Here is a 27,831-nt window from a genome sequence, read left to right as displayed (position 1 = left end):
AGGTTTACATCTTTTTACATTTATTTCAGTAGTCTGTGGCTTAGCATATTCTAGACTTTCACCCCAGTTGATTGCTTCATTGCCTTGTATAGATAAAGTCCCACCCCACTGCAAAGATCTCCCCCTCTTCTGAGCATAAATCAGGGTAGTTGTGAAATTTTCAAGCTTCACAAAACCGGCTTGTTTCATGTTATCCTCTCTTTCAGCTGGCAAAGGTCACAGCGAGAGATTTTTATTCACCTTTGATGAGATGGCTTGCTTGTGGTTGCTCGTGGGTCTGTTCCTCTTTGGTTCAGCTGAAGCTGGGAAACTGTTAGTTATTCCATCAGATGGCAGTCACTGGTTAGGAATGAAGCCTGTTGTGGAGGAACTGGGGAGAAGAGGAAACCAGGTGGTGGTTGTCATACCAGAAGCAAGTCTGAGTATGGGTCCTTCAGAGAAAACCACCACCCTGACATATCCAGTGAACTACACAAAGGCTGAACTACATATGGTATTAGAGGGCAACTTAACTGAGATTTTGAGTACTGACTTTTCCACTGAACTTTCCAAGTTTTTTGTTTTCTTCCTTCAACTGAAAGTTCTTCAAAATTTCATCGTGAGGAATGCTGAAGGTCTGCTCTTTAACGAGGACTTGATGAAGAAGCTTCAAGACTGCAAATTTGATGCAATTCTCACTGATCCGTTTGAGCCTGTTGGGGTTATTGCTAGTGAATATCTCTCTATTCCAGCTATTTATATGCAAGTAAACCTTCCTTGTGGTGTTGATAGTCTTGCAAGCCAATGCCCAAGTCCACCCTCTTATGTTCCACAACGTAATACCCACTTTACCGACCAGATGAATATTTGGCAGAGGTGTATCAACCTGGTAAGGACTCTTCTTCAGCACATGGCTTGTAGATACATGTATGCTGAAGCAGATGAGATAGCCTCACGTTTCCTGCAGAGAAGAGCATCTATAGTGGAGATCATGAACCGTGCAACTCTTTGGCTAATGCGTTTTGACTTTGCCTTTGAATTTCCAAGACCATTGATGCCTAACATGGTTATGATTGGAGGAATGGCCACCAAGAAGCCAAAACCACTGTCAAAAGTAAGCTTCCATGATTACATTCGCATGCAAGTTTCTTTTCTGACTTGTCTCTCTTGCTGCCTGTCAGTATCACATAATTTTAAAATGGATATACAAACCTAAAACCAGCACTTATGCAATAAAGGGAGAATTTTTTGTTTTGTGAGAATCAATGCCTAGTGATGGACTTTCTTGTTAAAGATCCGTAAGTAGACAAAGCATAATCATTTCAGAAATGTATTAATGCTTCTTTTGGAACACATCTACTTTAACCAACATTCTTAAATGTTGCTTAAAGGCTCATTCTGAAAAAAAATCTCTATTTACACTTCTGGAGATCATGAATTATGTAGCCAGAAGTACGTATGGCTGCATTTTATTTTTTAAAAGAGCACAACCTACATAGCATGCTTTTTCTCAAAGTGACCTGATTGATAGAAATTTTTTCTTTACTCAAAAATTATTTTAATGTATTTTAAATGTGGGTAAAGACTGTCCAAACTCACATGGCCCACATATCAATTTTTTAAGATCTGGGCTAAATACAAAGTTTTACATCTAGCCCAAATCTTGTGTGCCGCCCTAAAGACGGTGCCACCTCTGCCAAACCCGGGCCATGTTTGGCCCACATGCTGTATGCCAGTGCCAGATGAATGCCTACTCTCCCAGCTTTATGCCAAATCGGGGCCAGAATTCTTTGCTACTAGGGTATGGGGTAGTATGGCGCCTTTTCTTTTCGAGCTTACCTGCTGATCGCTTACCTCTGTATGGACGGCTGTTACCAGTTTGTCCAGTTAGCTTGCCAAGTACGTCAGTGGACTTGTGATGCAGAGAGATGACCACAACGATAGGGTTCGAGTCCGGTGAAAATTGGTTCCAGAAAGCAGGTAAGACAAAAACAGAAGCCAAAAAATAAAATAAACAAGTAAATAACAGGGTGAGAATGTAGTAAAAATCAAACAAGAGCTTTTTTTTTTTAAATTACTTTTTAAAACTGTTGGATAAAGTTAGGGAAATTGATAGGTAGGTCAGTCTGTGCTTTTTAAAATACTATTGATTGGGTTTAGGGAAGGGGAGGGTGGGTCAGTCGATTGGTCAGTCAGTCAGTCAAACAGTCAGTCGACAGTGACATCTGGTGGATTTATGAGAGAACAGCAGGCAGCATTGACACTCGCAAAAGAAATTGGCGATCTGAAAAAGCGTCCACAGCGGCCTCTTGGGATTTGTAAAATCAAAAACTGCAAAAAATGTAGCTCCTGGGACATATTTGATGGTCTCTAGAAATGTATATAGGGGTACCTTTTTTAAAATGTGCCTGAGTTGACTTTAACAGTATATTTAAAAAGTTTTTCAATGACTGGGTACTGAGGCAAAGAACAAAGTTTGTTTCTTGGTCCTTCCACAGAGAAAAATGCTGGCAGTTATCAATTTTATACTCTTATTGCAGGTTATCATGATAGCTGATTTATTTTTTTTTATTATTATTATTATGAAGTACTGATTAATGGGTGCTGCCTGTTTTATTATTAGTCAATTGCATTTGTTGTTGATTTTTATTATACCCCAATCTTGTGTTATCCTGTTCACTTTCCTATCAGCATTTATTTTTATGGTTACTTGTTGTTTGCTTTGATCTCCCACATCTGCTTCTTAGATTAAATCAATAGTTTGCTCTGTCCACCATTGTGTTGTGTGCACTGTTTTGTTGCTCTTATTTGTAAAGCATCCACTTTTTTGTTCAATCATGTTGTGGCAATCTACTGGTTGGATTTATTAACCTGTTTGGCAGCCATTCAAATCATTCACATTTCCCAGTCGGGATGGTCCCTTGAGGAGAGACATAGAGGTTTTAAGATGTCCTCCACATACAGTAAAGCTAGCCTCTGTGTGTTTTTAGACATGACTGAATTCTTAAAACAAAGGCACATGCTTGGATAAGGCCCAAGAAGGAAATTCATTAATTATATATAGATTGGGTGCTATTGGTAAGATAAAGAGGAACCTTACACTACCAGCACCCACAGTCCACTCACCCAAACTTTGAGATTTCTTGACCCAGAGCTGGTTGCTGAAGAGGGCAGCTGGCCTAATGGTTAGAGAGTTGAACTGAACCAAAGGTTGCAGGTTGCAGGTTTGAGTCCTAGCACCAGCAGGACCAGCACGCTCCTCCATCCTCAATACTATGGCTGAGGTGATTCCCTTGAGCAGGGCAGTGTGTTCTATTTGGTTAAAAGCATTTGCTAAATGCTTAAAGGTAAAATGCTGGTTCAATCCTTCAAGTTTTCTTTATTGTTTCTGGATTAATCAAGTTCTATGCCATAACTAGTTAAGCCCAGTTTTAAGAGAAATTGTGTGTGCTTGCGTGCGTGTGTGTGTGTGTGTGTATGTGTGTGTGTGTGTGTGAACTGTCTGTAGACGCTTGTAACACGAGAAGTGCATGTGTGCGGAACCGAAGTTTTTTTTTTTCTTTTTCTCTGATGCTCAGATTAAGTTATTTTCTGTAATATACAGTGACACTGTTGACAGAAGAATACAGCACAAGATGTAGGATGTCCTGTGTGAGCCTTGCTTGCTTTTTCTGCTGCTACACAAGGTGAAGTTTATTCATAAACTAATTTCGAGAGGAGCACGTGATTATGATTGAACACGGCTGGTTCTGCATTAGCATGCATGATCCACCAATCAGGCCATTCCTAACCCACTATAAAGAGCCAGGGTTTTCTCACTACAGTCATCTTCGATTTGAAGAATCCCCCCTTCCACCCCTACCTTTTCACCTTTCCCTCCATAGGGCAGCACGGTGGCCCAGTGTCTAGCACTGTCGCCTCAGAGCAAGAACGTCACCGGTTCTAGTCCTTTAACAGGCTGGTGGTCGTTTCTGTGTGTAGTTTGCATGTTCTTCCTGTGCTTGCGTGGGTTTTCCCCGGGTCCTCCGGTTTCCTCCCACATTCCAAAAACATGCACAACAAGTAAATTGATAAATCTAAATTTGCAATACAGGTAATCTCATAATGCAGAATATATTTTAATAGCATTCCATTTTTAGTCATCAGCTCTTATCAAGGGGGGGTTGTCGAGATCTACCTGAGCTCAAGGCTCCCCTCTCTTCCTCCAAACGGGAGGGAGCCCAGGGCTCAAGAACCTTCGAGCTCAGGGCTCTCTCCCGGGACAGCATGCCAAACTTGCTTATTATCAATCATCAGCTAGGTGTGAACTCTTGAAGCTCTTCTGTATTTTTTTAACTCAACGCGTTACACGACGTCTTTCACATATATTCGGAACATGCATGTGCAAGTAATATGAATAGTTCACTTATCGTTTGCGAGTTCATTATCTGAGATGTAGAACGCTGGAAAAGCTGCCTATAGAGAGACATGCAAACAATGGTCCTCTGAGTTTCCCGGTTTTCTCCCACTGTCCAAAACATGCAACTTAAGTTAATTGACTAATCCACATCAGCACCATAGACATGCTCCTAGTAAATAGCTATCTCTTAAGAGCAATAACAGTTCATTAGCTACTACAGCAGGGGGGTTCTCGAGATCTAGCTGAGCTCAAACTCCCCTCTTGCCTTGCAAACGGGAGGAAGCCTCTGGCTTGAGGATCTAATGAGCTAAGGGCTCTCTCCCGAGACAGCATGCCAAACACGCTTTATAATCAATCATCAGCTAAGTGTGAACTCTTTAAATTGTATAAATTCCTCATAAATACAGTAGTTAAATACAATTCTGTAGCTCCTGGTCAACTTATATCAGACTCAAAATTGCATATCTTGCGATGTGACTATTGTGGATGTGCACATTTCAATATCATTGCTGAAAGAACATATTGTGCAGCCCTAGTTCTCATTAAGATGTGGTGTGAACCAGCCGTTAGTGGTCTTGGTCTTTCTAGTTTTTACAATATAGTGGACTCAAAAAGAATGCAGTCCCTTTTTCAGTTCTCTTCTGCAATGAAATGTGATCTCAGAATCTTTCTTGATCTTTGGGCAGCAGTGGATTTTGGTTTAAACACAAGGCTGAATAATGTAAAATCTATTTGTTTTATTGGGCTAATGCTGCATATTACTTTCTGAAAATGAACTGTAACAACTTAATTTAAAATCTAAAACAAACTCCAAATCAAGTTAAATAAATAAAAGATTCATTCATCTTTCAATAAAAAAATGAATTAATAAACACTTTAATAATAAAATGCATTAATATGCATCATTCAGAGGCAAGATGAAACTAAATACCACAAATACTTTTCTGAATTCAATAATTTCCCTTAAGAGATTTATTCAACACATCCTCCAACTGAATGTTATTTGTTGGGCATCTCTACTGATCAGAGTGTTCACATATTTTAATAGATTCAACTTCAACCTTAAGTTGTTGAGGATAACTGGGCTGCGTCCGAAACCGCCTACTACTCAGTATTTAAACGTACTACTCAGCCGTTAGAAAAGTACGTTCTAAACAGTAGAATGTGAAAAGTATGAATGGAATTCGGACGTACTACATTCGCCATTTTGTCATAGTTGCGTGACCTACCTGCGTCAGTTGCGTCGCTTTACTCTCATTCATGAATTCACTCGCGGGGCATGATGGGATAGCACAGCATGCATGGGATGCGCACTCCAGAATCTCGCCGGAAGTAGCAAGTCATCCGGGTACTTCTCGCATACTGATTTTAGAATTCTATGAATTCGGACATACTACTCGGCTCGCATACTGATTTTAACGTACTATATAGGAAGTATGCGGTTTCGGATGCAGCCCTGGTGTTTGGCATTCAAGTACCGGCTGGGCCAGGGGGCATTTCTGTGTGGAGTTTGTATGTTCTTGTGGGTTTTCTTCTGGCTGTTCCCCCATAGTCCAAATACATGCAGTATAAGTTAATTGAATTAACTAAATTGGCTGTATAGTGTGTGAGTGTGTGTGTGTATGAATGTGAGAGTGTATGGGTGTTTCCCAGTACTGGGTTGCGGTATCCACTGCGTAAAAACATATGATGGAATAGTTGGCGGTTCGTTTCGCTGTGGAAACCCCTGACCAATAAGGGAATTAATTGTATTCAAGCATGCTTAATTGCATTAGACTTGGTTTAAACATGATTTCTGTTTGTTTATGGATTGCAGATATTTTTCTTATGTAAGAAGGATTCAGTAGCTTGTATGCCAAAAATGTGCTCTGTAATCTTTTTCTCAGAGCTTTCTTTCATTCAGAGTAATGTGTCATCACTAAGCCCCTCGTGCCACAACCCTCTCTTATGTGAGAGTTCAAGTTTGTGCGTGACTGCCTTGTTTTGCTTTGTGTAAAGGGAGGAGTTGGGAATAATACCTGAGATTGCACAACATCAGGCAATACTACTAGAATTCAACCATAGTGACTTGCAGAATTTACCCGAATTTAAGTAACTATGCAAGTAAAAATGTAAATATAAAGACTTTAAGCTTAAACAAATGTATTAATTAACCAGACTCTTAAATACTAGAATGATACATGAATTAAAAAAAAACAGTTTGAGGAGAAAATCCTTAAGAAAATATTCAGGAATGGTTTCATTTACTTTCAGTGACCTGATATTGGTTTTTGTCTGATCAATTTCTAAGTGAAGTTTATTCATAAACTAATTTCGAGAGGATCACGTGCTTATGATTTATCACGTCCAGTCTCGCATTTGCTAATCACTAGTCTTCCAATCATATGAGCCCTAAGGCACCATAAATAGTCTAAGTTTTCAGTTCACTTTATCTTCGTTTGGAAGAAGCAGCTTCACCGTAGCTAGCTCCGTTGAAGAACCAACTCTAAACCAGCATGGACAACTAAAGCAGCAACAAGCTACAATCTTCAGGATCTTCATTTGGAAGAACGCTCTGCTCTGCTCATCAACTACAAAAGCTACAAGTGCTACAAGCTACAAAAGCTTCAAGCTACAATCTACAATATACAATCTAAAAGCTTCAATCTACAAGCTACAATATACAAGCTACAGCAACAACAACAACAACTACTATTGCTACCATTTCAAACAACTACAACTCCAACAATTTCATCAACAGCTTAAACAATAACACCAAAACCTTCCACTTCAAAGAGCCTCCACAACGCATCTGCTGTGTCTTCAACCTTATTTCCCAGCAAGATATAAGCCAAACTCCAAAGCTATTGCAATAAAACGGAACCCTCACCTTCTCCTAGCAGTACACATGCTATCCATCGTTTAACAGATTGTTTGCTGGAATGTGTTCAGCAGAGCAGCAGCTCCAGCCACAAACAATGTTGAATTTGATCAACAAAATGGCCGCCAGGCTTTTTGCACCTTTTGCATGGCCTGACTGAAACTCCTTAAGCCAATAGCTGTAAAGATAAGCGTCTCCATCCAATGAGCTAAAAGACTGGAGATGGTCCCGCCCTCTCTCTTGACTCTGTTGCAAAGACCTTATGAATGAATAGGCCAGACACGCTTGTAAATTTAGTTTAAAAATAATAATAATAATAATAATAATAAAAAAAAATAATAATAATAAAATAAAAATAAAAAATAAAATTCCATTTGACATTTAACTTCTGAAAAGATTATTACCCAACCAGTAAATATTAACAAGCTATTGAAAAACATTATGCCATCAAGCACAGAAGTCCAATTGTAATACGCCAGCGACTCATGTGTTGATTTACAAGCGTCATATAAGATTATATAGCAAGTCAGTCGGATGTGAAAACGGCAAAGAAACAAACTTCCCACTTGACTGTTATAAATACAAATTTAAACTTCACTATCACTTCACATGCTCAGTCTTCAAGGGGTACCAGTTTTCCAGGACCACCAGACTAGCCATATCCCATGTCCTCAGCTCTCCATTCATCTGTCATCCCGTTAGGAGACGAACACCCACCCCTACCATCCTTGCACCTCGTATCAATGAAGTCATCGGACCATGCATTATCAAAAGCGCTTCCATTTACAGCCGCCCATGCCCTTATTAAGATGCCTCGCATGGATATAAACTAAAACAATTTTCATGTCTGCCATACTTGTATTATTTTGCAAAGATTTAATTTCTGATTCTCTTTGTTTTTTCTATTTTAGAGATCATGACTGCTGGCTCCAGAAGCTGACCCTCATCCAACCTATTACACTCCACATCCTCTTCACAAAGGATACATTCCATTTTTCACTTTATCCAATCTGTCCTAACCTGCAGTCTGCAACCTCCGAACCTGAAACCGTCGATTATCTTATTAAAAAGAAATCGACAACAACTTCATGATTGGAACTCCAAGGCTCCTCCTTTTAATATCTCGCGCATTAGCCCCATTGGTGTCGCTACTCAAAAATGTTCTGGCAAAAACGCCTTGTAGTCGACCTTTCGTCCCAACACAATTGCTCCTTTCCTAGCATTAACAGCACTATCCCATTGGACGAATATTTACTTAACTACCACGACATTGATCAAGAGATCTCTCTCATAAAGATAGCCAGTCGTAACACCTGGCTAGCCAAAGAAGACATTTCCCCTACCTTTAAAATCATGCCAATCCACCCAGACTTCTGGCACCTTTTGGCATTTATTGGCGAAATCAATTCTATTTTTCATATGCAAAAGCAGCCCAAAAAATATTTGACATGATGTCAGAAGCTTTATGCTGGATTCTGTCTAATATTTACGAAATACCATACCTCATTCACCTTCTAGACGATTTTCTTATTTCCCCCCCGTCATCTCCTCCAGCCAAACACCTAGCGATCACCCAGCAGGTTTTCGCTGATCTCGGAAGGACCCAGTACTTCAATCGAATTTCTGGGTATTAATCTAGACTCGCATAAATTCCAAGCATCCCTTCCTAAAGAGAAAATCAATCGAATAATTTCTCTATCCCAAATTTTCCTTGAAAAACAGATGTGCACACAACGAGAACTCCTACCAATTCTCGGCCATCTAAATTTCGCTATGCGCATTATTCCTTTCATTTCCCACCTCCTTCAATTATCCACCACAGTTCATGGTTTAGAAGAAACAATTTTTCTCTCCAAACCCAGTCGCGATGAACTTTGCTTATGGATCTCTTTCCTTAAGCAATGGAACGGCTGTTTCTTTTTCTACAGCGACTTGATTGCATCCCCTATTGACATCAACACATACACAGACGCTGCCCCTCCAATAGGTTACAGTGGCTAATATAAAGGACACTGGTTTGTCTCAACATGGCCAACCCAATTGTAATTCCATTCCAAAGACCAATGTTTTTCAGCCCTCTTCAAATTCTACCCTATCATCGCAGCAGCCATCCTGTGGGGGGACGAATGGTCTACATCTAGCATTCTCTTTCACTGCGATAACGAAGCTACAGTGCATTGCATTAACAAAGGGCGCTCCCACTCCCAATCGCTTATGCCATTTTTAAGACACCTTATCTGGATATCTGCTAAAAAACAATTTATCATGATTGCTGAACATGTACCTGGTTGCAAAAACCAAATCGCTGACTCTCTCTCTCATTTCTCTTTGCAGATATTCTGGCAACTAGCCCCGGAAGCAGACCCTCACCCAACGCCGGTCCCTCCTTATTCAGTAACGATATTTCCATAAACCACCCACTTCATAATCTTCATCAAACTTCTCTATCTCTTATCCTACAAGCAATAGCTCCCAGAACCCTCAATGCATACCTCACAGCATGGAATTCGTTCAAACAATTCCATACCATGCTAGACAACCCATTACACTCAAAATCCTTACCTCATGCATCTACACCCTCTGTAAAGGTTACATTTCCTCCCATACAGCCCGCACCTTAGATGCTATGTTCAATCTAGCATTTTTTTGGGGGGTTTCTTAAATGTTCTGAATTAACAGTTACATCCAAATTTAACCCTCTACTCCACCCCACCATCTCAGATCTAGCTTTGCAAGACAGGGAAACTATCTCTTTCCTTATCAAACAAAGCAAAACAGATTAATTCCAGAGAGGACACTCTATCCTCATTTTCAATATTCCTTCACCTACACGCCCATTCCAAACCCTCTTAGCCTAGAAAATCTCAAGAGGCTAACCCACTGGCCCCGCTTTTTACTGATGACGCTAACCGTCCAGTATCTCGATTCTGGTTTCAAAAACACCTTAAAGAAATCTTTCGCCTATCAGGTTTTTTCCCAGAGCCCTTTTCCAGCCACTCATTCAGGATTGGCGCAGCCACTACAACGGGCTCTCACACCATCAGATCCAGACCCTTGGTCGCTGGTCTTCTGAAGTTTTCAAATCTTATATACGTCTCAGTAAATACCACCTCAAGAAAGCCCAACAGGCTTTAACCAACCCCCAAGCACCTCCTCACACGGCTCCAACTCAAAAAGGTGTCTAACAGAGCCTTGACTCTCGCAAGAGTCATCCAAACCAAACCCCGCAGAAGCCCAATTGTCCACCCATGGCACCCTTACATGTTTGCCAAGGACTCCCTCAAGGGCCATTGCAGTTAGCATCTTCTGCAATCACCAATAGCTATTTACAGATGCAGACGTTTGTATCCACATGTTCTTTGCGCATTTACTGCGTTTGTACATATGTATTATATTTGTGCTTGTTCCCTTCTTCCAACTTTTCCAAATCTTTTATCCTTATAACCCTACTTTTCAGCCTCTCGTTCCTTTCTTCTCTACACTCCACTCCCAACTAATCTATTTTACACTCTACCTCTAATGATCTTGTTTCTCCTGTCTAGACTCTTCAGACACCCGAAGGGGCCCCCTTGAGCTCCAACTCTCGCAGGATTCGGCCATAGCGGCCACAGTCCTTTCTTCTTCACGATGTTACCTATTCTTTTTCCGCCTAGACTCTTTCTCCAAGCTCCAAACCCCGCAGGGGTCCGCTCAAGCTAAAACTTCTTCACTCTACTTCAACTACCTCTCTTCTCCTTATGACTCACCCTCTAGCTCTGACCCCCACAGGGGTCGCTCCGAGCCCCAATCTCTCGCAAGAGTTATCCAAATCCTCTTTCCCACTCACTGATATCTATCTCCTCCTATCCGCAATCTACCCTCAAGCTCTGACCTCCACAAAGGTCGCTCAGAGCTCCAACTCTCACAAGAGTTACTCTCTTCCACTCACTGCTACCTATCTCCCCCTATCTACACTCTACCCCCAAGCTCTGACCTCCACAGAGGTCGCTTCAAGCTCCAACTCTCGCACGAGTTACTCTCCTCCACTCATTGCTCCTCCCAGCTACACTCTACCCTCAAGCTCAAACCTCCGCAGAGGTCACTCCTATCTACACCCTACCCTCAAGCTCAAACCTCCGCAGAGGTCACTCCTATCTACACCCTACCCTCAAGCTCAAACCTCCGCAGAGGTCACTCCTATCTACACCCTACCTTCAAGCTCAAACCTCCGCAGAGGTCGCTCCTAGCTACACTCTACCCTCAAGCTCAAACCTCCGCAGAGGTCACTCCTATCTACACTCTACCCTCAAGCTCAAACCTCCGCAGAGTTCACTCCTATCTACACCCTACCCTCAAGCTCAAACCTCCGCAGAGGTCACTCCTATCTACACCCTACCTTCAAGCTCAAACCTCCGCAGAGGTCGCTCCTATCTACACCCTACCCTCAAGCTCAAACCTCCGCAGAGGTCACTCCTATCTACACCCTACCCTCAAGCTCAAACCTCCGCAGAGGTCACTCCTATCTACACCCTACCTTCAAGCTCAAACCTCCGCAGAGGTCGCTCCTATCTACACCCTACCCTCAAGCTCTAACCTCCGCAGAGGTCACTCCTATCTACACCCTACCCTCAAGCTCAAACCTCCGCAGAGGTCACTCCTATATACACCCTACCTTCAAGCTCAAACCTCCGCAGAGGTCGCTCCTATCTACACCCTACCTTCAAGCTCAAACCTCCGCAGAGGTCACTCCTATCTACACCCTACCTTCAAGCTCAAACCTCCGCAGAGGTCGCTCCTATCTACACCCTACCCTCAAGCTCTAACCTCCGCAGAGGTCACTCCTATCTACACCCTACCTTCAAGCTCAAACCTCCGCAGAGGTCGCTCCTATCTACACCCTACCCTCAAGCTCTAACCTCCGCAGAGGTCACTCCTATCTACACCCTACCCTCAAGCTCTAACCTCCGCAGAGGCCGCTCTAAACTCAAACTCTCACAAAGCTCCATCTTTCGTAAGAGCTACTCTCCTCCACTCTCTGCTCCATACCTTCACTCTACTCTGGCCCCCGCAGGGGTCACTTAGAGCTCCAACTCCCACAAGATTCACTCAAAGTTCTCTTTCCACTGCTTCAAACCACCTATTCTCCCCTTCTTCTTAACCCCGAAAACCATGAACCCCGCAGGGGTTCCTTCAAACTCTAACTCCAGCAAGAGTTATCAGAATCCTCTTTTCACCCTTATTAATCCTATCTAATTAATGCCCATGCATTTAACCTCTTTCCTTCTATTATATCCAGCAGCCGGATATAGCTCTAAATTTCCTGCCTTTTGGGGGGTTTTTTCTTCGAATACGCGGCTGCTGTCCCGAGCGATTAATTTCTGCATTTTGGGGAGTTCTGAGATCCACCGAGCTCAGGCTCCCTTCTTGCTCTGCCAACGGGAGGAAGCCCCGGGCTCGAGGAGCCCTTGAGCTCGGGGCTCTCTCCCGGGACAGCATGCCAAATAAGCTTTGTAAATCATCAGCTAAGTGTGAACTCTTGAAGTGAAGTTTATTCATAAACTAATTTCGAGAGGATCACGTGCTTATGATTTATCACGTCCAGTCTCGCATTTGCTAATCACTAGTCTTCCAATCATATGAGCCCTAAGGCACCATAAATAGTCTAAGTTTTCAGTTCACTTTATCTTCGTTTGGAAGAAACCCCCCTCCTCCCCTATTCTCCTCCTTTACCTGTAATTGGGCGGCACGGCGGTCCAGTGGTTAGCACTGTGAACCACACAGCAAGAATACTGCCGGTCCTAGTTCGATAGGACCGGTGAGTGTTTCTGTGGGGAGTTTGTATGTCCTTCCCGTGTCCGCGTGGGTTTTCCCCGGGCTCTCCGGTTTCCTCCCACCATCCAAAGACATTCAACATACTTAACAATCAAGCTGGTCTAATTCCTTACGTTCCCTTAGCTACAGCGGCAGGGGAGTTCTGAGATCCACCGAGCTCAGGCTCCCTTCTTGCTCTGCCAACGGGAGGAAGCCCCGGGCTCGAGGAGCCCTTGAGCTCGGGGCTCTCTCCCGGGACAGCATGCCAAATAAGCTTTGTAAATCATCAGCTAAGTGTGAACTCTTGAAATGCAATTTAGCAATTGAATACACATTTTCTATGATGATCATGTTTAATTGTTAAGCTGAATTTGCTGATTTATGTGTAGAACCTTTGTTTATAAATTCTGTAAAAGCATTGTTAGTATTTAATACCTTGTGCATTAACTAATCTTAACAAGCCTACCAGTATACTAATCTGTTGCAGACATGAGTTTTTCATAACCTTTGTATAAAGAACGATATCTCTGAATAATTGTATAACATGCATGCACTCTTGAAATAATTAACCCAGTGCTACATTTAACCCACTTGTTAGACTTTAAACTTCTGTGCAGTTACAAATCGTAATCATCTGAGCTTATTATTTGGGCTGAACTCAAACACAGCCAATGACCTATCAACCTTCACTCCCTCTTTGACTACTTTTAACGCCCCTCAAATATATTTGAAGTCTTTTCAAAAGTGGCACATGCCTCTCTGCTCCACAAGTTTTGGAGGGATGAAGAGAACACTGTTTGTTCCTGCACTGGGGCTTTTCGCCTTCCTGTGCTTGTTTTCCTCTGAGTCTGTGCAAGCTGGCAAGGTGCTTGTCATGCCAGTGGATGGCAGCCATTGGTTGAGCATGAAGATCCTGGTGGAAGAGATGTCTAGTAGGGGTCATGAGATGGTGGTCCTGGTCCCTGAAACTAGTATTCTGATTGGGAAGTCTGGGAATTTCACCACCAAGTCTTTCCGTGTTCCCTACTCCTTTGATGAACTGAATGCTCACGTGGACCACATAAGAAAGACAGCAATTGAGAAAGCTCCAAGATTCATTGATATCGTGGGTGCTTTGGGAAATCTGATCCAGTTCACTAATATGCAGGTGAAAGCCTGTGAAGGACTGCTGTATGACGAGCCCCTGATGAAAAGTCTTCGAGACATGAAATTTGATGCTTTGCTCACTGATCCATTCCTGCCATGTGGCTCTGTCATTGCTGATTACTTCTCTATTCCTGCTGTTTACTTCTTACGTGGAATTCCTTGTCGTCTTGATGAAGCAGCTGCTCAGTGTCCTTCACCGCCATCATTTATTCCTCGCTTCTTTACTGGTTACACAGACAAGATGACTTTCTCCCAGAGAATGATAAACACTTTCATGACAGTTTTCGAAAAGTACCTATGCCACCAACTTTTTGCCAGCTTTGATGAACTTGCCACTAGATATTTGAAGAAGGACACCTCATACGCAGAGCTGTTAGGTCATGGTGCAGTTTGGCTTTTAAGGTACGACTTTAGCTTTGAATACCCTAAACCCCAAATGCCAAACATGGTTCAAATTGGGGGCATCAACTGTGCAAAGAGGGCTCCACTAACCAAGGTAAGATGCTAATGAGCATTGTCAGTCATTCTGATGTCTTTTGCAAAAAAATACAAACCATTCACACTGGCATATATATTTTACAATCAGTGAAAACTTGTGCAGGCTTTAGGAGTGTATTTAAGGCATGTTGTAAAATATTATTTACTCAATCTTCAGAAACTTACAATGAATCAAACTCAAGCTGTTATCTAATCCATGCCCTAACCATGTGTCAAACATGCAAAAAGGCAAACATTTTCAATGTGAGCTAGTGACACAGGGCATCTTGCGTGTTGTGGGCATCAAAGAGAGTTGGAATTAGGTAAACTTTATGGTAATACTTTATGGTAAAAATGATGCTGTTTTGTGGTAAACAATCAGAATGTAGATGTCCATCACTTCATAAGATTCTATTGAACCCAATCATGTAAACTTTGCTTCCATCCACATTAGTTCCCAAGCAAAATGAAGCAAAGATTAAATATTGCTGTGGCAGGTTGCGCTCAAATGAATATTTATGCCAAGACCAAGGCTAGTAACTGTGTTTGCATGTTGAAATTAGACTAGGACTAGAACATGAACACAAAAGCCTCACCACATAAATGGATTTTAATCGGTACATTTGATTGTAAACATGTTTGATTATTAAAGCATTAATGGTAGTATAACCAGTGCGAATGACATTCTCATCGGTGAAGGTATAGGTCAGAGCTGTTTTTCAAGGTCACCATAGCATGGTCCATGAAATTGTGAATCTAAATGCAATAATGCATGTTGTAAGGTGTACGTTGATGAATCATTTTATTTTTATGGCTCCCTGCTGTTAGTTTATTGTTCATTTAAGCCATGTCACTACCAATGTCTAATTAAGAATACTATAATTTAAACAAGGTTTAATATAAGATAAACAAGTTCTTCTTTGCACATAAATATGAATAATCGACAAACAAGTGAAAGGCAGTGATTGCTTTAATGCCATATTTGGCTGTGCACATGCTACTATCTGCATCTCCACCCATTTGAACCTAATCCAGACTGATTGTAAGATTGTACTTTAGCCTGTATGGTTACATTTACATGGGTATTTTCTTCTCCTGCCACTGTACTTCACATCATTGACAAATGGCTTGCTTGTGGTTGCTCGGGAGTCTGCTCCTCCTTGGTTCAGCTGAAGCTGGGAAACTGTTGGTTATCCCGACAGATGGCAGTCACTGGTTAGGTTTGAAGCCTATTGTGGAGGAGCTTGGGAGGAGAGGAAACCAGGTGGTGGTCGTCATCCCAGAAGCAAGTCTGAGTATGGGTCCTTCAGAGAAAACCACCACTCTGACATATCCAGTGAACTACACCAAGGTTGAACTAGAAGCGGTATTAGCCTCTGAATTAAATGCCCTTCTGAGTATTGACATCTCTACAGACCTGGCCAAGTTCCAGTCATTCTTTTTCACACTTAATGTTCTGCAAACATTCATACTGAGGAACGCTGAGGGTTTGCTCTTCAACAAAGACTTGATGAAGAAACTGCAAGACTACAACTTTGATGCCATTCTCACCGATCCATTTGAGCCAGTTGGAGCTATTGCTGGTGAATATCTGTCAATTCCAGCAATTTACATGCAAATAAACCATCCATGTGGTGTTGATACTCTTGCCAGTCAATGCCCAGCTCCACCATCTTATGTTCCACAAACATTTACTCATTTTACTGACCGCATGAATCTCTGGCAAAGAAGTATAAACTTTGTAAGGGCTCTTCTTCAGCCCAAGGCTTGCAAACAAATATTTGCTCGAGCAGATGAAATCGCTTCACATTTGCTTCAGAGAAAAACATCGATGGTTGAAATCTTCAGCCGTGCAGCTCTCTGGTTTTTGCGTTTCAACTTTGCATTGGAATTTCCACGCCCAGTGATGCCAAACATGGTGATGATTGGAGCAACAGTTAACCAGAAGCCAAAACCTTTAACACATGTGAGTCTTCAATGCATTCTATTCAAGTCGTTATGTGATTGGTAACACTTTATAATAACAGTACAAGAATAATGATGTACTAATATGTAAACTTTACATAGATAAACAGATATTTAAGCTGTTCATTTTGATGTAGACTGAGCACGTTGCTTTCAACACACACTAGACGGACGTGCATAACTGTTACATTTAAATGCAGGAGTTCATGATTATTTAACAATGAGTTATTGATAATGCCCCCCTCCAAGTAAAGTGATAACAAAGATACATTAATAGTCCTGAGTTCATGTTAGATACATTTAGCTAAAACTAAAGCGTTAATTAATACATTAATTAACAAACATTTTCCTATAAGTAGTTAAGGTAGCCATTGTTAACACACATGAACCCAAGTGATTCATGTTGCAGTTAAAGTTAGTTCATTATTAGTGCATGCTTTAAATCATCATTAGTTCATAATGAAATAATGTTTAGTTTACATATTAGTACATCATTAATTGTGTATTATATATATATATATATATATATATATATATATATATATATATATATATATATATATATATATATATATATATATATATTGTATTATAGAAAAAGAGACTTGATGTTACAGCCAGTGGGGTATGGATTCATTTTTTGATTGACTTTAGACTTGGGCTTGGCAATATGGCAATAATGCAATCTCGATGATAATTTTCCATATTGACTGATAACAATATATATTTCGATACAAGTTGTTAATGCTTCCAGTACTAAAAACGTACCCCAACAATGACTGAAGCCAAAAATTTGATACATCTCTACTATCAGCACACTTTTAGATTTCCATTGTTGCACATTTCTGCTGTGTGATTGGCTAATAAAACAATATAGAGTAAAAAAGTCCAGAGCTTTTCATTTTTATTCACATAATTTTTTATCGCGATTCGATATAATATCGTTTATCGTCCCAGCCCTACTTTAGAACTAGTTTTGTAGGCTAGTTTCTATAAATCCATTAAGATTTTGGATCAAACAGGTTTATATGCTTTTGGGTTGGTTAAGTGTTGCCCTCATTTTTTTTTTTTAATGAACAGCTTTTCAACAAGTAATTTTACCAATGAATCAAAGTAAGACCGATACAGCAGGAAGCTGGTTCTTGCGTTAAAACATGTTTAGTAATCTTTCTTATCTTTTTTTTTTTTCATTCAGAGTAGTTTGCTTAAGAATGACTAACCCCTCTTTCCACAACCCTTTAGTAAGTGAAGGTTCATGTATTTGCATGACTTACTAAGAGTTCCCCTATGAACAGTGGAAGTTGCATAACAGGCATTCTTACTATTCCCCTCTATGAAACTGTAAAGCTTTTTCCCCCTACAAAACATAGTTTGAATTATAGACCATTTTGGAAAGACTATAACTTATTTGCAAGACCTGGGTTATGACCATTTTTTTGACCAATTCGTTTATTTAACTGCAACTTATACATACATGGAAGTACATCCCTTGTGTGATTATTAAGTTAGAAATCTAAAAAAAGTCATAAATGTCTGGTCATAAATGTCTTGAAGTTGACATTATATTAAAGGAAAAAATGTCATTGTACACATTTAAAAAACCTTAAATTCTTAGTAAAAATGTAGTTAATCTTGATTCTAATGGCATAATCTATTATTATTGTTTTCTAAATCAGTCTGCATACAGACCACGAAAAACAGAAAATGTATTTATCTCTGCATATTTTTGACATATTTATGACAATTATAAACTGTATATATGAAATGTACACATACTGCAAAAATACTGCACCTTGTTTGATACTTACTGCATGAACTAAATTTAACATAAGACTGCTGACATGTTCAGGACATGTGACCCACTTTACCTTTGTATCTAAATTATAACAGTCATTTTATGCTCGTACGTTCTTGAAATCATTAACCAAGAGCTACATTTAACCTACTATGGCAAGACTTTAAACTACTGTGCAGTGACAAAGCACAAATGTCTGGGCTTATTAGTAGCTTGCTACAGCAGGAAATCAACATTTCCCTTGTGGCTGGGTTGGAAGCCACTCCTATTTTGAGAACATTACACTACTGTTAATGTACTTCTGCTCTTTGTCTACTGTATAAACATTGGAGGGATGAGAACACTGCCTGTTCCTGCTCAGGGGCTTCTCGCCTTGTTGTGCTTGTTCTCTTTTGAGTCTGTGCAAGCTGGAAAGGTGCTTGTCTTACCAGTGGATGGCAGCCATTGGTTGAGCATGAAGATCTTAGTGGAAGAGCTGTCTAATAGGGGACATGAGATGGTCGTTCTGGTCCCTGAAACTAGTATTCTGATAAAAAAATCTGGGAAATACAGCACCAAGACTTATCCTGTCTCCTTCACCCATGATGATCTGGCTGAAAATTTGAAAGAGATACAGAACAGTGCATTGGAGAAGGCTCCCAAGTTAACTGATATTGTTGTCAATTTCAGGAATCTATTGCAATTCCTAACTATGCAGTCGAAAACATGTGAAGGACTGCTGTACAACGAGCCTCTGATGAAGAGTCTAAGAGAAATGGGATTTGATGCTATGCTCACGGATCCTTTCCTGCCCTGTGGCACTATCATTGCTGACTCCTTCTCGATTCCTGCTGTTTACTTCTTGCGTTTGATTCCTTGTCGTCTTGATGAAGCAGCTGCTCAGTGTCCTTCACCTCCTTCTTTTATGCCTCGCTACTCCAGTGGTTTTACAGATAAGATGACTTTCCCTCAGAGACTAGTAAACACACTTTTGACAGTTGTTGAAGGTTTCCTTTGCCGCAGTATGTATGAATCTGCAGATGAACTGGCCTCTAGATATTTGCAGAAGGAAACTACCTACGCAGAGCTGTTAGGTCATGGTGCAGTTTGGCTTTTAAGGTACGACTTTGCCTTTGAGTTCCCTAGACCGCAAATGCCCAATATGGTCCAGATAGGTGGAATCAACTGTGTAAAGAGGGCTCCACTGACCAAGGTAATGTTAAAATGAGCATACTATCTCTAATGTTCTGTTTTGTCTGGTACAAAAAAGCTATTTTTTTGACACTATTGTTACGCTGAAGCTTCAGATGTGTTTTGAAAACGCTTGCCATGTTTAATCATAATTTGTACTAAAGCATGTTACCTAGACTCGCTATGTTTTAACCTGAAGGCCCACGGACCAAATTTGGCAGCTTTATTGTTTTATGTAGCTATAAAAATCATACAATTCACACCAAATGCGAATTTAAGTACATTAAGATTACAGAGTCGATGCAAATGTTTGCGGCAAATGCGCAGAATTGGTGTTGAACCAGCATTATAATAAAAATCAGAGCTGCTTTATATTGTATAATGTCTATAAAAACTACCCATAATGCATGTTTGTTTTGTTTATGCCCTAGACAGCAATGTTTCCACATTAGTATTTCACTAAGCGGGATTTATTTGACATTTACGGAATTCACTCATTAGTAGCTCAAAATTATTTGTTGTTCCATAGTTCTACTTCTATTAAATGTGATAAGGTTTGGGATTTATTTGCTTACTGTGAGTTTCTTAACCTTATAAAAATAAGGTTAAGGTTAAATTAATGTTAAAGTAACTCAGAGAAGTAACACAGAGTTAGAAATAGAATAGAATTTCTAGTCCATTTATACAAATACAAGAATATACAGTGCATTCGGAAAGTACTCATAGCGCTTCACTTTTTCCACATTTTTTTGTTACACCCTTATTTCAAAAATTGATTAAGTTAATTTATTTCCTCAAAATTCTACACACAATAGCCCATAATGACAATGTGAAAAAATGATTTTTTGGAAATTTTTGCAAATTTAATAAAAATAAAAAAGCTTAAAAATCACATGTACATAAGTATTCACAGCTCAATACTTTGTTGATGCACCTTTGGCAGCAATTACAGCCTCAAGTCTTTTTGAATATGATGACACAAGCTCGGCTCACCTGTCTTTGAGAAATTTTGCCCATTCCTCTTTGCAGTACCTCTCAAGCTCTATCAGGTTATATGGGAAGCAACGGTGTACAGCCATTTTCAGGTCTCTCCTGAGATGTTCAATAGGTTTTAAGTCTGGGCTCTGGCTGGGCCACTCAAGGAAGTTTACTGTGTTGTTGTGAAGCCACTCTATTGATATTTTTTTGCCATCATTGTCCTGCTGGAAGATGAACAGTCGCCCTAGTCTGAGGTCAAGAGCATTTTGAAGCAGGTTTTCATTCAGGATGTCTCTGTACATTACTGCATTCATCTTTCCCTCTATCCTGACCAGTCTTCCAGTTCCTGCTGCTGAAAAACATCCCCACAGCATAAAGCTGCCACCCCCATGCTTCATTGTAGGAATGGTATGAGCCTGGTTATGAGCGGTGCCTGGTTTTCTCTAAACGTAACCCCTGGCATTCACTCCAAAGAGTTCAATTTTAGTCTCATCAGACCAAAGAATTTTATTTCTTATGGTCTGAAAGTTCTTCAGACGCCTTTTAGCAGATTCCAGGCAGGGAGTGGCTTCCGTCTTGTCACTCTACCATACAGCCCTGATTGGTGGATTGCTGCACAGATGATTGTCCTTCTGTAAGGTTCTCCTCTCTTCACAGAAGAACGCTGGAGCTCACATAGAGTGACCATCAGGTTATTGATCACCTCCCTAGCAAAGGCCCTTCTCCCCAATCACTCAGGTTAGATGGCTGGCCAGCTCTAGGAAGAGTCCTGGTGGTTCCAAAAATCTTCCACTTACGGATGATCAAGGCCACTGTGCTCATTGGAACTTACAGAACAGCAGAAATTTTTCTGTAATTATCCCCAGCCTTGTGCCTCGAGACAATTTTGTCTTGGAGGTCTACTGACAAATCCTTTGTGTTCATGTTTGGTTTGTGCTTTGACATGCACTGTCAACCCTGGGACCTTACATAGAGAGGTGTATGCCTTTTCAGATCATGTCCAATCAACTGAATTTACCACAGGTGAACTCCAATTAAGCTGCTGAAACATCTCAAGAATGATCAGTGGAAACAGAAGGTACCTGAGCTCAATTTAGAGCTTCACAGCAAAGGTGAATACTTATGTACATGTGATTTTTCAGGTTTTTATTTTTAATAAATTTGCAACAATTTAAAAAAAAAAAAATCACATTGTCCTAATGGGGTATTGTGTGTAGAATTTTGAGAAAATAAATTAATTTAATCAATTTTGGAATAAGGCTGTAACATAAAAAATGTGTAAAACGTGAAGCGCTATGAATACTTTCTGGGTTGCATTGTATTTGTTAATTTAATATGTTCTACAATACTTTAATATGTAATCAAGAGACAATAATATAACAATATGTTAAGGAGTAGTAACATTTATAAAGTCTCGTAACCAGTCCTTTGAGGGCAGCCGTAATGCTAAAATGACCCTCAGTAAAAATGGACTTGGAACTATACTGTCCTGCACTATATAATTTGTATCCTGCAAAGGTTAGAATTGTGGGTCAAAATAGAAGCTGATAGTCCAGGTCAGAATATATGCTGATGCTATTTTGATGTCTCAAAATTTATTAATTTCCATGAAGTATTTCTAGAACATGATATAGGCTGCTGTTTACTTTAAATGCTGCATTGTTTTTAATGGTACGATTTAATAAATTGTACTCAACCCGCAAAATTATGATCAATGTTCAAATATCTAATCTTTCATCAACTATGGTCATAGCCTTTTGAAGACATTTATAACTTGTTTATATGAAACAACTCTAAACGCTGTGGCAGCAGTGTTTTTTTTTTTCCTTTCGACATTGAGCACTGTAATCTTTGAGAGTCTTTTGTGTTTACAAAATGAATCGCCAGAGTAATGGAGGCACTTTTGCAGCTGAGTTGTGCACTGCTGAGTAAGAAAACAGCTAATTGCTCTTTTTACCTGGACCTGTTTTTATTATTGCAGTATGCTGCATTTCTGAACATACAGGTTCATGTGGGTACTGTATGTGTGTGTGAGTGATAAATAGAGTGAAGTTAACAGTGAAAACTTGCGCCATTGTGTTTGTGAAATGTGATACATGTGTTCAGTGTGGCCATCTGCCCTCTGTGCAGGAACTGGAGGAGTTTGTGAACGGCTCTGGAGAGCACGGGTTTGTTGTCTTCACTCTGGGCTCCATGGTGTCACAGCTACCCGAAGCCAAAGCCAGAGAGTTCTTTGAGGCATTTAGACAGATACCTCAGAGAGTAAGTTACAATACACTTAAAGACTTTTCCAGTTTTTAATAAGTTAAAATACAAAATTATTGTTACACTATCGTAAAGGAATTTTTTGTCCATGTGTGACAAAATATTGTCATGCAAAAAAATGCTTGCTTAGGATTACGTGACTGCACAATGATAGCCCTCTTGATTCTCTTTTATTTGTAGGTGTTGTGGAGATACACTGGACCAGTCCCAGAAAATGCACCAAAGAATGTCAAATTAATGAAATGGCTGCCACAGAATGACCTCTTGGGTATGTTTATGTTCTCCATTTATTCTCAATCTTCAAATAGTCGACCACTGTCTAATTCTGAACCCTGCTTGATTCCAACTGGACAGCAAAACACATTGACAATAGTAGCATTTCCACTGTTTTAAGTTCAAGTGACAAAAAAAAAACAACTAATATTTGTTTTGATTAAAAATATCTGAATTTAGAATAAGTCAGTCGTTAATAATAGAAAATGGTACTTAAACTAAACTGTTACTAGAAAAAATATTGTGCTCTAACTCTGTGGTGGTGTTTTTTTTATGTTATAGGCCATCCTAAGGTTAGGGCTTTTGTTACACATGGTGGATCACATGGGATCTATGAAGGAATCTGTAATGGAGTGCCAATGGTGATGCTTCCTCTGTTTGGAGACCAAGGGGATAATGCTCAGCGTTTGGTGTCTCGAGGAGTCGCAGAAAGCCTGACTATCTATGATGTGACCTCCGAAAAACTGCTGGTTGCATTGAAGAAAGTCATCAATGATAAAAGGTAATCCTATTCAGCTTGTTCATAAAAAAGTTTATGCAGTGATGCAAACTGTTTGGATTCATGGAACTTTCCTGAACAGTTATTATTCCATATATTTAAGAGGATTTTGCCCTGTATTTTTTTTCTCTAATAAATGTTTTCCAATTTAATTTACAGATAAAATATTTATTTAATTATTTTTACTTTAGATTTCTTTCTTTCTGCACTCTTAGGAAAATGGTTCTAAACAATATAAAATTGGGGTTCTTCACCTTCAACTAAAAAAAAATATTTTCATTATATTCATAAAAAATTTATATATATATATATATATATATATATATATATATATATATATATATATATATATATATATATATATATATATATATATATATATATATATATATTATACAATAATTTATACATATATATATAGTTGCAGACAGAATTATTAGCCCCCTTCAAATTTTTTTCTTCTTTTTTAGATATTTTCCATATGATATTTAACAGAGCAAAGGAATTTTCACAGTTTGTCTCATATTTTTTATTTAAAAAAAAAAAGTCTTATTTGTTTTATTTCAGGTACAATAAAAGCAGTTTTTAATTTTTTAAACCATTTTAGGGAAAACATTATTAGCCCCTTTAACCTATATTTTTTCTCGATAATCTACAGAATAAACCATTGTTATACAATAATTTATATATATATATATATATATATATATATATATATATATATATATATATATATATATATATATATATATAGTTGCAGTCAGAATTATTAGCCCCCTTCGAATTTTTTTCTTCTTTTTAAAATATTTTCCATATGATATTTAACAGAGCAAAGGGATTTTCACAGTTTGTCTGATATTTTTTTATTTAGGAAAAAAGTCGTATTTGTTTTATTTCGGGTACAATAAAAGCAGTTTTTAATTTTTTTAAAACTATTTTAGGGACAACATTATTAGCCCCTTTAACCTATATTTTTTCTCGATAATCTACAGAATAAACCATTGTTATACAATAATTTGCCTAATTACGCTAACTTGCCTAGTTAACCTAATTAACCTAGTAAAGACTTTAAATGTCACTTTAAGCTGTATAGAAGTGTCTTAAAAAATATTCAGTATAATATTATTTACCATCATCATGGCAAAGATAAAATAAATCAGTAATTAGAAATGAGTTATTAAAACTATTATGCTTAAAAATGTGTTGAAAAAAATCTTCTCTCCGTCAAACAGAATTGGGGAAAAAATAAACAAGCGGTCTAATAATTCAGGGGGGCTAATAGTTCTGACTTCAACTGTATATATATATATATATATATATATATATATATATATATATATATATATATATATATATGCAGTATTTATTTTATTAATATTAGAATTAGGCGATATGGTACATGGCTCAGCGGTCAGCACTGTCGCCTCTTGACAAGAAGGTTGCTGGTTCGAGTCCTGGCTGGGTTAGTTGCCACTTCTGGAGTGGAGTTTGCATGTTCTCCTTGTGTTCGTGTGGGTTTCCTCCAGGTGCTCCGATTTCCACCACAGTCCAAAGACATGGGCTATAGGTAAACTGGGTAAACAAAATTTGCCGTAGTGTATGTGTGTGAATGAGAGTGTATGGATGTTTCCAAGTACTGGGTTGCAGCTGGATGGGCATCCGCTGTGTAAAACGTATGCAGGATAAGTTGCAAGTTCAATCTGCTGTGGTGACCCCTGATGAGTTAAGGGACTAAGCCGAAGGAAAATTAATATATGAATGAATGAGTACTGGAACTACTCATATTAGTTTTATATATTATATAATATTATATTATGTATTTTTAATATGTTTTTATTATGAAAAAAGATACAGAACTACATTAAATCACATACAAATGGAGAGAAAGAAAACAAAGAACAAAGATGAAAAAAAAAAACAGTCAGGTACAGGCCGGTGTGCATGCGTGTGTGTGGACAGGTCAAAGTACACAAATAAGAAAATAAAAATTTAAAAATACATAAAAAATATATATATATATATATATATATATATATATATATATATATATATATATATATATATATATATATATATATATATATTAAGAACCCTAAACTCATGAAGAACACTTTCAGCATAAAAAGAATTGTTGAGGACATTACAATTTTAAATAGAACTATTACACTATGGAAAAAAAAAGAAATGCATTTAGGGAATGCTTTGTTTTTAAAAATCCCAGTTTTTTTAAAATCTATTACACACACCCTTATTTATGCTCCAACCACAACATTAAACACTAAATTTACATCAGTAAAGCCCTTTAACTACAGTGCTATTTATTTGTGAAATTTAATAGTAATTTCTTACTGAAACCTGTTTAAGTCCTTCACCAAAATGATTTTAAAAAATGAAAACAAAAATCAACATATTCCTTTATCTCTAAATCAACAGCTACAAGGAGAAGATGATGAAGCTCTCTGCCATTCATAGAGACCGTCCAATTGAACCACTGGACCTGGCTGTGTTCTGGACTGAGTTTGTCATGAGACACAAAGGAGCAGAGCATCTCAGACCTGCAGCCCATGACCTGAACTGGATTCAGTATCACTCTCTGGACGTCATCGGCTTCCTTCTTCTTATTCTATTGACTGTTATTTTTGTGACTGTCAAAAGCTGCATGTTCTGTTTCAGAAAGTGCTTCAAGAAATCTCAGAAGAAGAAGAAGGCATAAAAACATGACAAAATGTGATAGTTTTGTGCCTTTTTTGTGGGGTGATCATGCAGGGAACAGTTTAATTATTTAATTAATATTGTGTTTAGGCTCTATACGACCCCAGACCCTCTTCAAGTGAAAAACAAAAAGTTGTTGTTTTTTCAGGACTTTTCTTAATTACATAAGAACTATGAAATTGAGACTTTAAAATGTGCTTATTACATAATTACAATGTTTCTGTGTTTTTACTACTTTAATGTCTTCATGACCTGGATAAATTACTTGAATAAAGCCTCACAAAATTACTGAGTGCGTTGTTTAAACATTTACTTTTTCTGCTTTAGTCCATGTTTAGACTTGGCTATGCTATTGTTTTATTAATTGTGGCACAGTGGGTAGTGTTGTTGCCTCACAGCAAGCATTTTTGCTAACATAAGGACTGAAAAATCCGCTTTGGGCTGTAGCGCATGGTCTAAAAGAGTTGAGTTAGTTTTCTTAATGATTTATAGGTGTGTTTTGAGAATAAACCAATCAGAGTCTCATCTCCCATTCCCTTTAAGAGCCAGTTGCATCGCGCCATAAGCGCATTTGCTATTTACATGACGTAAAGTAAGTGTAAGTGGAAAAACTGAGCATTTCACTAGCAAGAAAACAGTTAAACAGAGCATCTACCGCGTGAGAATGAGAGATAAATTATCTACTTTCACTTTCGCTCTCGTGGATAGGGAAACCTTTATGCACAGGAATCAATTAGCCTATAAATAATAAATTTCGTTTGATAAGTGCAATATTTGTTTCAAATCTATTTCTAAATTCAGTTCTAATTTCCAGCAAACGAATAAATGAACAATAATAATGAAGTGTGGTTAAAATACTGAGTTATATCCTAATACACATGCTGTGCCCCGCATGGTCTAAAACCTGCATGTGGGCAAATCTGTTTTTAATAAAACAAATATAAATATGGATATAATAAATAATACTGCTAATAATAATAACATTATACAAAAACAAATTGTTATGAATGAACTGAAAAAGCCTCCTGAGATGAAGAAGGCATGAAAGCAGTGGTTTTTCACATTCCTATTATATCATATATATATCCTTAATATTTGATTTTTTTTCATATGAAAAGATATTTGCGTATTGCTCTACATCTTGTGTGTATTAAGCAGTGTGTAAGCGAGGCGCAACTCTGCGCTGGACTTTAGACCGGGTTTGTTTTGGTCTATTAAAAGATCTATTATAGATTCTCAAAATAGCAACGCGCCAGCAATGCGCCTCAGAACGCCTTCCATTTTATACCAGAAAGCATATGGGCGCACATATGAGCACAAATGCATTGCTATTTAAACAGCGTAGCGCAACGCCTCAAAACGACTCTTGCGCCAAGCTGAAACTAGCAAACAACTATTGCATCACGCCTTGCGCCACATTGCGCCGGTTGTATAAAAGGGCCCAAAATATCCTAAATGAGTAAGTAGGGTTCTGCCTTTTTAGGAAAGTGGTTAATCGCCTCTGTTTAATGACCAAGACTGAC

At 38.8% G+C, this 27,831-nt stretch overlaps 7 protein-coding genes across 7 annotated transcripts in view; all 7 read left to right on the top strand.

Annotated features, from left to right (window-relative positions):
• ugt1a7 (UDP glucuronosyltransferase 1 family, polypeptide A7) overlaps positions 1-26,428 on the top strand; it is a 38,802-nt gene extending 12,374 nt beyond the window's left edge. Inside the window, 4 exon segments of the mRNA NM_001177334.1 lie at positions 22,690-22,821; positions 23,005-23,092; positions 23,380-23,599; positions 26,030-26,428. Coding sequence (NP_001170805.1) covers positions 22,690-22,821; positions 23,005-23,092; positions 23,380-23,599; positions 26,030-26,309 — 720 coding nt within the window. The 3' untranslated portion in view covers positions 26,310-26,428.
• Positions 1-26,596, top strand: part of ugt1a6 (UDP glucuronosyltransferase 1 family, polypeptide A6) — a 34,881-nt gene extending 8,285 nt beyond the window's left edge. The window contains 4 exon segments of the mRNA NM_001177339.2: positions 22,690-22,821; positions 23,005-23,092; positions 23,380-23,599; positions 26,030-26,596. Coding sequence (NP_001170810.2) covers positions 22,690-22,821; positions 23,005-23,092; positions 23,380-23,599; positions 26,030-26,309 — 720 coding nt within the window. The 3' untranslated portion in view covers positions 26,310-26,596.
• ugt1a5 (UDP glucuronosyltransferase 1 family, polypeptide A5) overlaps positions 1-26,596 on the top strand; it is a 29,444-nt gene extending 2,848 nt beyond the window's left edge. The window contains 4 exon segments of the mRNA NM_001177340.2: positions 22,690-22,821; positions 23,005-23,092; positions 23,380-23,599; positions 26,030-26,596. Coding sequence (NP_001170811.2) covers positions 22,690-22,821; positions 23,005-23,092; positions 23,380-23,599; positions 26,030-26,309 — 720 coding nt within the window. The 3' untranslated portion in view covers positions 26,310-26,596.
• ugt1a4 (UDP glucuronosyltransferase 1 family, polypeptide A4) lies at positions 202-26,596 on the top strand. Its single transcript, NM_001177344.2, is given in 5 exon segments — positions 202-1,093; positions 22,690-22,821; positions 23,005-23,092; positions 23,380-23,599; positions 26,030-26,596. Coding segments are annotated over 5 exon segments (1,563 nt in total). The 5' UTR covers positions 202-250; the 3' UTR covers positions 26,310-26,596.
• Positions 13,760-26,596, top strand: ugt1ab (UDP glucuronosyltransferase 1 family a, b). Its single transcript, NM_213422.2, is given in 5 exon segments — positions 13,760-14,670; positions 22,690-22,821; positions 23,005-23,092; positions 23,380-23,599; positions 26,030-26,596. Coding segments are annotated over 5 exon segments (1,611 nt in total). The 5' UTR covers positions 13,760-13,779; the 3' UTR covers positions 26,310-26,596.
• ugt1a2 (UDP glucuronosyltransferase 1 family, polypeptide A2) lies at positions 15,731-26,596 on the top strand. Its single transcript, NM_001172770.2, is given in 5 exon segments — positions 15,731-16,617; positions 22,690-22,821; positions 23,005-23,092; positions 23,380-23,599; positions 26,030-26,596. Coding segments are annotated over 5 exon segments (1,563 nt in total). The 5' UTR covers positions 15,731-15,774; the 3' UTR covers positions 26,310-26,596.
• On the top strand, positions 18,646-26,596 carry ugt1a1 (UDP glucuronosyltransferase 1 family, polypeptide A1). The gene is given in 5 exon segments (NM_001037428.2): positions 18,646-19,603; positions 22,690-22,821; positions 23,005-23,092; positions 23,380-23,599; positions 26,030-26,596. Coding segments are annotated over 5 exon segments (1,578 nt in total). The 5' UTR covers positions 18,646-18,745; the 3' UTR covers positions 26,310-26,596.
• Positions 26,597-27,831: the final 1,235 nt, after the last annotated feature.

This window comes from Danio rerio, chromosome 9 (genome assembly GCF_049306965.1).
Source record: "Danio rerio strain Tuebingen ecotype United States chromosome 9, GRCz12tu, whole genome shotgun sequence".
Lineage (NCBI taxonomy): Eukaryota > Metazoa > Chordata > Actinopteri > Cypriniformes > Danionidae > Danio > Danio rerio.
The sequence above is the reverse complement of the archived record's forward strand: the minus strand, read 5'-3'. Positions and strand labels throughout refer to the sequence as shown.